This window comes from Loxodonta africana, chromosome 12, assembly GCF_030014295.1.
Source record: "Loxodonta africana isolate mLoxAfr1 chromosome 12, mLoxAfr1.hap2, whole genome shotgun sequence".
In the NCBI taxonomy this organism is placed as follows: domain Eukaryota; kingdom Metazoa; phylum Chordata; class Mammalia; order Proboscidea; family Elephantidae; genus Loxodonta; species Loxodonta africana.
In genome coordinates, this window is record NC_087353.1 from 94568587 (window position 1) to 94581103 (window position 12517).

General features: G+C 44.3%; 1 protein-coding gene across 1 annotated transcript in view; it reads left to right on the plus strand.

Annotated features, from left to right (window-relative positions):
* SDK1 (sidekick cell adhesion molecule 1) overlaps window positions 1-12517 on the plus strand; it is a 363835-nt gene that overhangs the window by 1233 nt on the left and 350085 nt on the right. The window contains exons 2-3 of the mRNA XM_064295981.1: window positions 59-249; window positions 10060-10143. Of these exons, the coding sequence (XP_064152051.1) occupies window positions 59-249; window positions 10060-10143 (275 nt within the window). The remainder of the gene's footprint in view (window positions 1-58; window positions 250-10059; window positions 10144-12517) is intronic.

Sequence of the window (12517 nt, forward strand, 5' to 3'; positions counted from 1 at the left end):
TATCATTGTCGTCTACCTGATTCCCAATGACTGTCACTCATGCCCTCTGTCCTTCCAGACCTGTGGAAGAGCTGAGTGTGTCCTGGAAGAGGAACGGGCTGAGGGTCAACAGTGGGCTGCACAGCTTTGGGAGGCGTCTCACCATCAGCAGCCCGACATCTGCCGACACCGGGATGTACGTCTGCGAGGCGGTGCTGCGGGGGAGCGCCTTCCAACCAGCTAGAGCGAAAGCCTTTCTCTCCATCATAGGTAATGACCAAGCTAGTAACTATCCTCACACTGATGGGTTCATGGGAACAAAAGAGCTGTTGGCTGTTAGGTGCCATAGAGTCAGCTCAGACTCCTGGTGACTTTATGCACAACAGAGCGAAACAGTGCAGTGGGCTGGTCCTGCGTCATCCTCACGATCACCAGCATGTCTGAGCCTATTGTTGTGGCTGTTGTGCTAATCCATCTCACCAAGGGTCTCCCTCACCCTCTGTTTCACCGTATGTGATGTCCTTCTTTAGCAATTGATCCCTCCTGATAACATGTTCAAAGCAAGCAAGTTGGGCAATGTTCTGTTGTGATCCATAAAGTTTCACTTACTGACTTTTGGAATTAGATTGCCAGGCCTTTCTTCCTAGTATGTCTTAGTCTGGAAGTGCTGCTGAAGCTTGTCCACCATGGACGACCCTGCAGGTATTTGACATACTGGCATAGCTTCCAGTGTCAGAGCAACGTGAAAGCCAGCAGAGTACAGCAAATTACCTTTTGTTAAACTGAACTGGAACAGAGATAGCTCTTAGGAAAGGAGCCAAGTCTTATTCCTGAGCCAAGAAGAGGGAGGAGATAAAGGCAACTACGTTTGAGTTTCTGAGCTCTAAGTGCTCGGCTGTATCGGTATTTAGGAAGTGCATGTTTCTTTTTTTTTTTATGTTGTGTGGGGGCTAAGGACACCCTCAGGTTTTTATCAGATTACAATAGGGTTAAATTGTGAGGCGAGTGCCTTTATTTCTTTCTCAATTTTGCAGCTACTGTAATACTTATTTTTAAGTGGATGTGATTACTATCAGGGTGACCTGTTTTCCAGAGTGGTGGCCAATACCGCTACTGATAACAGGGTGCCTTGGAGGTTGGTTTTTGGAAGGAGAATCTCTACTGCACCGATCCTCTGCAGGAATAAGGAGAATGGAGAGTAATGAAGATCAAAACCCTTCTGAGAGCAAGAGCTGCTGTTGTTGTTGTTGTTGGGTGCCGTCTGTTCTGACTCATAGTGACCCTGTGTGACAGAGTAGAACTGCCCCAGTAGGATTTTCTAGGCTGTAATCTTTTTTTTTTCTTTTAATCTTTATGAGAGCAGCTTGCCAGGTCTTTCTCCTGCAGAGCTGCTGGGCGGGTTTGACATACCAACCTTTCTATTAGCAGCTGAGCACTTAACCAGTGCACCACCAGAGCTCCTCTTTGAGAAGAGAAATGCAAAAGCTCTTATTTTCCTGTAGAAATTAGCCAGAGTATCAAAGCAGACTGCATGAAAGGCAGTTTGCCTGAAGAGGCCACGTTTCTTTAAATCATTAGGAAGTGGCTTTGTGTCCAGAATGTGATTCTGCTAAATACAATGCAATGCAAAGCTGTCAGCCTCTCCAAAAGGAGGAAAAATGCCTGAGAATTTTAAAAGTATCAGAGAATCAGGCTTTGCATCACAATCACTGTTGATTCTATACTGGGGATCTGAGCAGTTCTTTTGCTGCCTTTTTCATCTGAACTGTAGCGATAGATGTGCATAGCATACCCCAGTTCCCTGCAGAGACTGTTTGCACCAGCCTTGATCTATAGCTATTGGAGTGCAGCACATTATAGAGTAAACCAAAATTAAAATTTGTGATGTGTAAATCTCTAGTAGACAGGACTATATTGTGTTAAAACACTTTCAGGTAATTTTAACAAGAGAAGAAATCTATCTCCCTGCAAACTAGTATGTTTGCTTCAATCATCATCATTCCTTTTAAAAATTCTTAAATCTATCACATGAACTTTGGTTTCGCATTTATAGCTGCATTCCAAAGCAGACCCTTCCTCTGTTCTCCTGAGTTCCCGGCTCTTATGTTCTGACTTTTAAAGGTACACAAACACACTCCACTTCTTTATGATGCTGATTTAAATCTTCCCTTTTGTTAGCATTAAAAAAAAAATTGTTATTTTTCATTGTCGAAAATATACACAGCAGAACATACACCATCTCAATGCTTTCCACGTGTACAATTCAGTGACATCGATTATATTCTTAGAGTTGTGCCAACATTCTCACCCTCCTTTCCTGAATTCTTCCTCCCCCATTAAACTCACTGTCCCCTAAGGTTCCTATCTAACTTTTAGGGTTGCTGTTGTCAGTCTGATCCCACATAGGTAGTGGTCTTTTTATGTGTAAGGATTTCCTGTGACAGGTAGGATTTCGTTGTTGAATCATACGAGAAAAGCATCAGGGAGAGTGTCTCTGTCATTCAGAATGATTTCAGCTGTGATCACCCCTACTCCTGCTGTAATGGAGGAAACCCTCCAGAAACGTTGTGACCGATTCTACAGGGCTGTCACCAGTGACACTGGAGAAGAGCAATAGATATGAACATGCAGATGAAAGAACACAGAAGCAAACGGGGTTCTAATTACTTCTCTTTCATTCTGATGAGACAAGACAGACCAGTGGCAGTTGTTTATTCTGCCTGTCAGCTTCCCCACTGTATTGCTTAATCTCAGCAGTTTAAACAGGCACGGAGGGAGGTCTGATTCCAGGCAGTGCCATGCCTGCTGACACTTGCCATGATCCCCACTGCCTTCCTGATGAAGCCACTTTCTCCGTCGTTTGGTGTTCAGTGTTCTTTCTGCGGCAGGATCTCAGCTAGTGCTGCTGCTGTTTCTCCAACATTCCTCTGTTTTCTCTTGACCTGCCCTCTGATGATCCATGATAACCTCTCCACTGCCCCATGCCACACATAGCCCTGCACACTCCCACCCACCTGCATACCCCACCCATCGGGACACATGCTGCCAGAGCCCAGCCAGACCCCTTGCCCTTCTCCAGCACACACCGTCAACATCTAAATACCATGGGGTTTTATTTAGTTAGTGTTTTGACCACATTTACCTTGAAGTGCTTCCCCCAAGTCTCCATTATCCAACAGAAGACAGAATGACAATATAACCTCGTGCTGCCAAAAAATGAAGCGGCCGTGTCGTCTAAGAAGACATATGGGCATTGTGGCTAGTGGCTCCACATGGCCAGTGTTGGATACTTCCATATTAAGTCAGGGACAGAGAGCTGGTTTTGGCCAGATGGAGGCAGCCGTGGGGAAGATGGTCTACATGGGCCAAGGATCCTGCTTTCCTGCCCTGTGGCAGGGCTTTGGATTCTGCCAAAAAAAAAATCTAAAAATTCTAGGTCTGCATTATAGGACTTGACTGAGTAGGACTCATCATAAAACCCAAAGATGTTCCCTGTTCTGTCTTCCATTCCCCTCCAGATGACCATCCCAGGATCACATTTCCTACGTGGGGACTTTCTTTGGCTACAGGGGGACAACTGTACCCACTCGTGCGTCATATTGGATGTTTTAGGGATTAACACCCCAGGGACACCGTCAACCACTGTATGACAGGAGCTGGGGGGTAAATACATGTGCTCCCTCACCCTGGACAGGTGGGGATATAATTCGGAGGGGTGTCTTCTACACTGGCTTCCAGACCTCCACCAGTGAGGCTAAGCCTCCATTGCCCACAGTGGTGGCTGGCCTCCCACATTCCCTGACTCATGGCCCCCTTCATCATCACAGCCAGCAACCACGGGCTGTGTCCCTCTCATGCTTTGAGTATCTCTGACCTCCCCTCTGCTCATATCTCCTGCTTCCAGCTGAAGAACATTCTCTGTGTTAAGGACCTGTGGGATTAGAGTAGGCCCACCTAGATAATCCAAGATAACCTCATCTCAAAGTCCCTAACCTTAATCACATCACAAAGCCCCTTTGCCACCTACCCAAAAAAGCCAAACCCACTGCCATTGAGTCAATTCCAACTCATTGCGACCCTGTGGGACAGAATACAACTGCCGCATAGTTTCCAAAGCTGTAAATCTTTATGGAAGCACACTGTCACATCCTTCTCCCTTGGAGCCTTCAAACTGCCAAACTTTTCAGTTCGTAGATGAGTGCTTAACCACTGCACCACCAGGGCTCCTCCCTTTGCCATGTAACATGATCTGTTCACAAGTTCCAGGGATGAGAGTGGGGGCATCTTTGGGGGGCCGTTCTGCCTACCATAATGGGCGAGGGCACCCAGTGTGAATGATGATGGCAATCCAAGGGGGATACCCAAGGACCTGCTGTTCCCTTGGGATGGCCATTTGGAGGAGAAGGGAAGACAGAACATGGAATGCTTTTGGGTTTCACAATGAGTCCTACTCAGATGAACCCTGTAACACAGACCCAGGGTTTTTAAGTTTTTTATTTGTTTTGGCAGAAGCTAGAGCCCAGCCATAGGGTGGGAAAGCATGGAGAATCATTGGCCAGTGTGTACCGTCTCCCCCATGGCTGCTCTATCGGGGTAGAACCAGCTGTCTATCTCCTGACGTTTTGGAGAGGGTGGGCTTTCAGCAGAGGCCTTGGTTTGGTTGGCGTGGGTGGTGCTCCGCCCCTGTTCTGAGATCCAGCACAGGAGGTGTATGGATCCTGGAGGGAGCTGCCCATGGCCCCTGGGCAGGTGTGGGGACAGTCTGCCCACGCTGGCCTTTCCTTTTTATATCCGCTCTCACACCAAGTGTGAGAATGTTTTCCTGATGTCTTCATATTGTTTCAAAAGCGAGAAAAATGTTTGTTTCAACTCCTGGTTTTATTAGCTGTAGTTGTGATAAATTTTTTAAAGTCCAGTGTGCGCCTATGTTGGCAGCACAGCCTTTTTAGAAAGAGTTGTTGCTGATTAGATAAGGCATGCTGAAAAAGTGGCTGAAAAAGTCTACACAGGGCAACTGATTCCAAAACAGATTTTCACACTGCTCCGTGCAGCTTCTCATGGTCACTGTGCGTGGAATCTTCCCCGCTTCTCTTCCTTATTGCAGGCCAGATGCGTAGATAGCTGGGGATCAAGAGAAAAATCTTCCTAGCACCTGTGGAATTAGGGCCATACGAAGAGTCAGCACGGAGAGAAATTGTAACCTTTATCAGCCAGTTACTGTCAGGTCGATCTGACTCATGAGGACCCCATGAGTGTCAGAGTAGAACTGGCCTCTGTGGTGTTTCTGATGGCTGATTTTTCTGGAAGTAGATCGCCAGGCCTTTCTTCCAAGGAGTCCCTGGGTGGATTCAAATCTCCAATGTTTTAGTTAGTACCTAAGCACGTAACCATTTGTGCCACCCAAAGACTCTGTAGTATCTATGAAGTAAGGCAAACAGAATAAGATCCGAAGCTTCGTGGGCCTTTGAGGGCCTTTCTTTGGCAGCTCCATGCCCATTCTGCTTGCTCAGCACCTGAAGAACTTTCTGGAACAAGTCAAGAGTATCAATGAATGAACAGGCATGCCCTACCCATGCCATTCCTGGCTGTCTTGGTCATCTTGTGCTTCTACAACAGAAATACCACAAGTGGATGACTTTAACAAAGAGAAATTATTCTCTAACAGTCTAGGAGGCTAGAAGTCCAAATTCAGGGTGCCAGCTCCAGGGGAAGGCCTTCTCTCTCTGGCAGCTCTAGGGGAAGGTCCTTGTCATCAATCTTCCCCGAGACTCGGAGCTTCTCAGCATAGGAACCCCGGGTCCAAAGGACTGGCTCTGCTCCTGGTGCTGCTTTCTTCGTGCTATGACGTCCCCATGTCTCTCTGCTGGCTTTTCTTTTAAATCTCAAAAGAGATTAACTTAAAATACAACCTAATCTTATAGATTGAGTCCTGCATCATTAACATATCTGCTGCTAATCCTACCTCATTAACACCATTAAAAAAGCCAAAACCCATTGCCATCAAGTCGATTCCCACTCATAGTGACCCTATAGGACAGAGTAGAACTGCCCCATAGAGTTTCCAAGGAGTGCCTAGTGGATTCAAACTGCCGACCTTTTGGGTAGTAGCCGTAGCACCTAATCACTACACCACCAGGGTTTCGTAGATAACAACACATAAGAAAATCACATCAGGTGACAAATGGTGGACAGTCACACAATACTGGGAATCGAAGCCTAGCCAAGTTTACACAGATTTTGGGGGGACATAATTCAATCCATGACACTGGCATTCTTAGTTTTGAACTAGTAAGACTCCCCTGGGTATTGTCTCCACACGAAAGAGACAGCATTTGGCTGGTATCAGCAGGCCACCCTTCCTAGATCGTTTCTGGACCCAAGGAGCAGGGCCACTCTGCATTCTGCAGCTATGGGTTGTATGCAACGGGGCGGAGTTTTCCCACCAGGGAACCAAAATTTATTCCAAGCCCACCTGGTAACTGTCTCGGGGGAGGGGAGTGACAGCCCTCAGAGGAGAGCTGCTCATGTCGACCCTGAGGTTCCTGGTGCACCTCCCAGCCCAGAACCCCAGCCACCTTGTCTCTACATGGGACTAGGTTTCTCTCTGGGACTTGGGGAAGCTGGGGACGTTACAGAGTTAGAAAACAGACAGCACGTGGACACCGAGGTTGTCGTGCTAGCCACCATCCGTAATCAGTACCTTGTGTCGTGTTGTCTGGTCATGTAGGTTTTGAACATGATGTGGTTGGATTTTTAATATCAAAATGTAATTCATCTTGGACAAATCTCATAGTAATTATGCTGAGTAAAAAAAAAAGCCAATTTCAAAAGGTTGCATGCAGTATGTTTCCATTTATGTAATGTTCTTGAAATGGCAAAATTACATGGATGGAGAAAGGTTTGTGATCGCCAGGAGTTAGGTTGTAAAAGGACAACAGGAGGGAGCCTTGTGGTGATGGAATATTCTGTATTTTGACTGTGGTAGTAGATACACAAACCTGTATGTGAGATAAAATTGCATAGAACGAACACATGCACACACACACAAGAGTACAAGCAAAACTGGGGAGGTCTGAATAAGGTAAGTAGATTGTATCAATGTCAACATCCTGTTCCCCATGTTCTTCTATAGTTTTGCAAATGTTACCATTGGAGAAACTGGATAAAGGCTACATGGCACCTCTCTATATTCTTTCTTTTCTTTTTTTAAAAAATATTTTATAGTATTTTTAGTAAAAGCACATACAGCAAACAGGTTCCTGTTCAACAATTTCCACATGTAATGTTCGGTGACATTGGTTACATTCTTCACATTGTGTCGACATTCTCGTTATTTCCGTTCCAGTTGTTCCACTCTCGTTAACTCAGCCTCATTGTCCCCCAACCTTCTCATCTATGCTTTGGAGTTAACTTTTGTCCCTTTGGTCTCATATAGATAAGTTTTTAGAAGAGTGTGGTACTCAAGGGTGAAATTCCTTACTTTTTAAGCTAACCTGCTGTTTAGTTAAAAGGTGACTTCAGGGGATAGTTTCAGTTCGAGGTTTAAAGAGTATCTCAGGGCAATAGTCTCAGGAAGCCCTCCAGTCTGGATTCTTCGAGAATTTGAAGTTCTGTTCCACATTTTTCTCTCTTCCTGTCATGATCCATCCGTGGTGACCCTGATCAGAATGTTCGGTAGTGGTGTCTGTATTATTTCTTACAACTGCACGTGACTCTACAATTGTCTCAAAATAAAATGTTCAGTTCCAATAAGGAAAACTGTAATGGATCAGAGGCAAATGTTGATGTTTTAACTTCATATTTTCCTCTATTCTTTCTTTCTCATACCCTTTTAATCAGATCATGGCAGCAGATATTGATTTAGCATTCATTGATGAATACGGGGCATGACCTGAACACAAGGGCCTTGGCAGGATGCAGCTACTGCATAGTTAGGACATAAATAATGCTGCAATCATTATTATTGATTAGGAAAGCATGACCATGTGGTGAATATATGAGTGTGCAATGAAGACTAGCTTGGAAAAGTGGACATTCAACCTTTGCCGTATTTCTTTAGTCCTGGTCTATACACAGAAACTCCCTGGGTGGCACAAATAGTTAAGCACTCTACTACTAGCTGAAAAGTTGGTGGTTCAAACCCACCCAGAGGCGCTTTGGAAGACAGACCTGGTGAGATGCTTCTGAAAAAATCAGCCATTGAAAACTCTGTGGAGCACAGTTCTATTCTGCACACATGGGGTTGCTATGAGTTGGAGTCAACTTAAGGGTCACAAGTTTGTTTTTCTGTTTGTTGGTTTTTTACATACATCAAAAAACTTGGCTCCTAACAACAACTGACCTAAAGGTGACTGTCCAAACCCACCCGGCTGTACTGTGGGAAAAAGACCTAATGATTTGCTTTTGTGAAGATCGTTGTGTTGTTGGGTGCCATCGAGTCAATTCCGACTCATATGAGTCCATGTGACAGAGTAGAATTCTGCCCCATAGGGTTTTCTAGTCTGTAATCTTTATGAAAGCAGATGGCCAGATCTTTTCTCCTGCAGAGTCACTGCGCGGGTTTGAATCATCCGTCTTTCGGTTAGCAGCCAACCCTTCAACCGTTAAAAGAAGCTCTGGTGGCACAGTGGTTAAGTGTTCAGCTACTAATCCAAAGATCAGTGGTTTGAGCCCACCAGCCACTTTGTGGAAGGAAGATGTGACAGTCTGCTTTCATAAAGATTATAGCCTTGGAAACCCAGGGGGCAATTCTCCTCTGTCCTTTGAGTTGCTGTGAATCAGAATGGACTTAATGGCAATGGGTTTGGTTTTTGATTTCTCTAACCATTGTGCCACCATTACAGCCAAGAAAATCCTAGGGAGCAGTCTACTCTGTAACACCTGGAGTTGCCATGAGTTGGAATCAACTCAATGGCAATGGGTTGGTTGGTTGTTTTTTTTTTATATATACATAAAAAACTTGGTAGAGGAGTCTGCCTCAGTCTAGTGAGTTTGCAGACATTGGCTCAGCCAGGTAGATGATCCAGGCAGACTGTTTCTGCTTGGATGATCCAAGTAATTGCAGAATTGATGCCTCATTTTGCCTCCATTAAGAAACCTGCAACATTCTCTTCTTTATCATTTTCTTTCAATTCCAAGCTTTCATTTCTCTCTTTCCTCCTTTAGCTTCCACCCTGTTTTAAACATACATTCAATATCAGTGGCACACCAAGCTATATTATCCACATTCAACACAATTACAATTAAAATAAACCACTCTAGAAGACAGTGCCCAAAAATTAATTAGCACACAGAAAGTAAATACAACACCCTTTTGCTGCTATGATAATTCGATCACTACTGTCTTAGTACTTGACAAACTTGGCTGTACCACTGTTGAGTTTCTGCTGAATAAACTGAGAAAAGTATTGCCATTTACTCTCCAAGGAAATTCATTGTTTAATACCTCACTGTTTTCTTGTTGAACGGGTGAGTTGAGTGTCTAGGGATAGACAAGTGGTTAAGAGTTTCCTTTGGTACTAAAGATGGCTGAGATACCTTGTTTCCCCCGCCGCCCCCTCTCCCTTTTGCTGTTATTTTATATTCCATTGAGGTATTATATCTATATTTTGGGAAAAACTGCTAAGACTTTTAAAAATATGTTAATAGGTTACATGGTCTCCCTGATACAGGCCTGGTGGCCCGCTATGGCGCTTTATTTGACATGCTTCATGAGTTGGTGTTATGTTTAGATACTGAAGCAAACTAGCCTATAAAGTACTGTGCTGTAAATATAAACCCTTATGAACCTCTTGGGATAGTCCCTCTAAAATGTGAATCAAGGTATTCTGTGATTCAAGCCCATAAACAGAAAAGTAGCCATCACCCTGAGTGTTAATTTGCTTTCTGAAACCTGGGAATACAGACTGTCTTTGGCCTCTGCTCACTGAATACTGAGTTTGTGTGTATGACAGCAACTGATGATGAAGTTTTAAAAAGTAGTTTCACAAAGGGGATCAGACCATATAAGGCTATGAAGATCTTTGGAAACATACTTCTTTTACTTAGGGTTATTTGTTTTGTTTTTCTTCTTGTTTAAAGAGCCGCCTTACTTTACCGCTGAACCGGAGAGCCGGATTTTAGTTGAAGTAGAAGAAACTGTGGACATTGTATGCCAAGTGATGGGTGAGTGTGGAGAAGCTGTTGAATAACAGCCATGATATGGAGGAAGGAAATGGTATTTTTCAGGGACAGGTTGGGAGACGTGGAGTAAGACGGTAAGAACAGAGACTTTGAAGCAGAACTCAGTTAAGCCCCTGGATGGGGTAGACAGGTGAGCACTCAGCAGCTAACAGAAAGGTTTGAGTCCACCCGGAGGTGTCTTGGAAGAAAGACCTAGTGATTTACTTCTGAAAAACCAGCCATTAAAACCCCTATAGAGCACATTTCTTCTCTGACACACATGGGGGCACCATGAGTCAGAATCAACTCAATGGCAACTGTTACTGGCAGAACTAAGTTACTGGGCGTGTGACCTTGGACATTGTATTTGACTTTGTTGAGCTTTTGTTTCCTCAACTGTAAAACAGGGGTAATAATACTTACCCAAGGAAGCAAAAAGGAAGGCTTAACCCCAAACAAGGCAGAGGCCAATAGTCATGTCCTCATGGCTCCTTTTCACATGCCCTGTTTCCACAAGAGCAAGACCCTCAGGATTTGGGGTAGAACATTCATTCTCACCATGGGTGATTGAGACTGGTGGTAAATCTGCTGTGTAGGAAGAGAGATTGTTTTAAATTGTTTGAGTAAGAAATCTTCCTATTTTTCTACTTTTCCAGCTTTGGTTTAACTTTTGTCTTGCTAGCCAGATAATCCCACACCTTGCTCCCCATTCCCTTATTGCTAGCTGTCCACTGCCACCATTTTATGACTGTCAGGCAACACGGGGAATTATACAAAACCTCCCTACAAAGACAGGCTTTTTAAGGCAACTTCATTCACAAAAGCTGTGTTTCTATTCGGGAGACTGTCAAGAAATAAAAGGACCTTTTATGTTAATACCTGTCCACCCATTTAAAAAAAAAAAAAAGTGAGTATTTTCTTCTACCAGACTCCGCGGGTGGTGCAAATGGTGAACCCACTTGGCTGTTAACCCAGGAGTTGGAGATGCAAGTCCACTCAGAGGCACCTTAGAAGAAAGGCCCATTGACCTATTTCCAAAAAATCAGCCACTGAACACCGTATAGAACATAGTCCTACTCTGACACACATGGGGTCGCCATGAGTTGGAATCGACTCAATGGCAACTGTTTTTTTTTTTTTTTTATTCTACATCGATAGGAGCTTGGAGGGTAAGGACTACTTTTGCAAATCTTCAAAACAACTCCATAAGGAAGATCCTGTTATCCCACTGTCCGCATAAGGAAACCAATCACCAGGCAGCAAGGTTTAGTAACTTGGCCAAGGTGCAGAGCCATGAAGATGAACTAAGACGCTTTGTGTAAGACCATTGCCCAGTGCCTGGTGCAGAGTTTTACTCGTTATGTATTGTCTAAGTAACTTACCTAGGGAGGGAAAAAACAAATCAGTTGTCATTGAGTTGATTTCGCGTGGCAGTCCCATGTGTGTCAGAGCAAAACTGTGCTCCACAGGGTTTTTAATGTCTTATTTTTTTCAGAAGTAAATTGCCAGGCCTTTTTTCCAAGGCATCTCTAGGTGGACTTGGAACGCCAACCTTTCAGTGAGCAGCAAAGCACTGAACATTTGTGCCACCTGGATACTCCAAGTTACCTAGGGTCACATGGTAATAGAGATAGGATCCCAACCAAATCCACCTGCAGGATACCAAAGCTTTGAACAAATATTTATTATTTATCTATAGATACAGGTGATTTCATTTTACTTGATTCAACAATCAATGCCCATGGAAGCAGCAGTCAAGAAATCAAACGACGTATTGCATTGGGAAAATCCGCTGCAAAAGACCTCTAAGTGTTAAGAAGCAAAGATGTCACTTTAAGGAATAAGGCGCGCCTGACGTAAACCATGGTTTTTTCCGTCGCTTCATTTTTTCTGTCGCTTCATATGCATGCTAAAGCTGGACAATGAATAATGAAGACTGAAAAAGAATTGATGTGTTTGAATCATGACGTTGGCAAAGAATACTGATTTTACCATGAACTACCAGAAGAACTAACAAACCTCTTTCAGAAGAAGCACAGCCAGAATGCTCCTTAGAAGCGAGGATGGCAGGACTTCGTCTCATGTACTTTGGACTTGTTATCGGAAAGGACCAGTCCCTGGAGGAGAACATCATGCTTGGTAGAGGGTCAGAGAAAAAGAGGAAGACCCTCGTCGAGATGGATTGGTAGTGGCTGCAAAAATGGGCTAAAAAGTAGCAACGATTTTGAGGATGAAGCAGGCCCAGGCAGCATTTCTTTCTGTTGTGCCCGGGGTTGCTGTGAGTCAGAGCCAACTCGGAGGCTCCTAACAGCAGCAATATTCTTCACTTTTGAAAGGGACTGTCACTCAGGGCCGTGTTGATGCTAAAGTTGGAGAT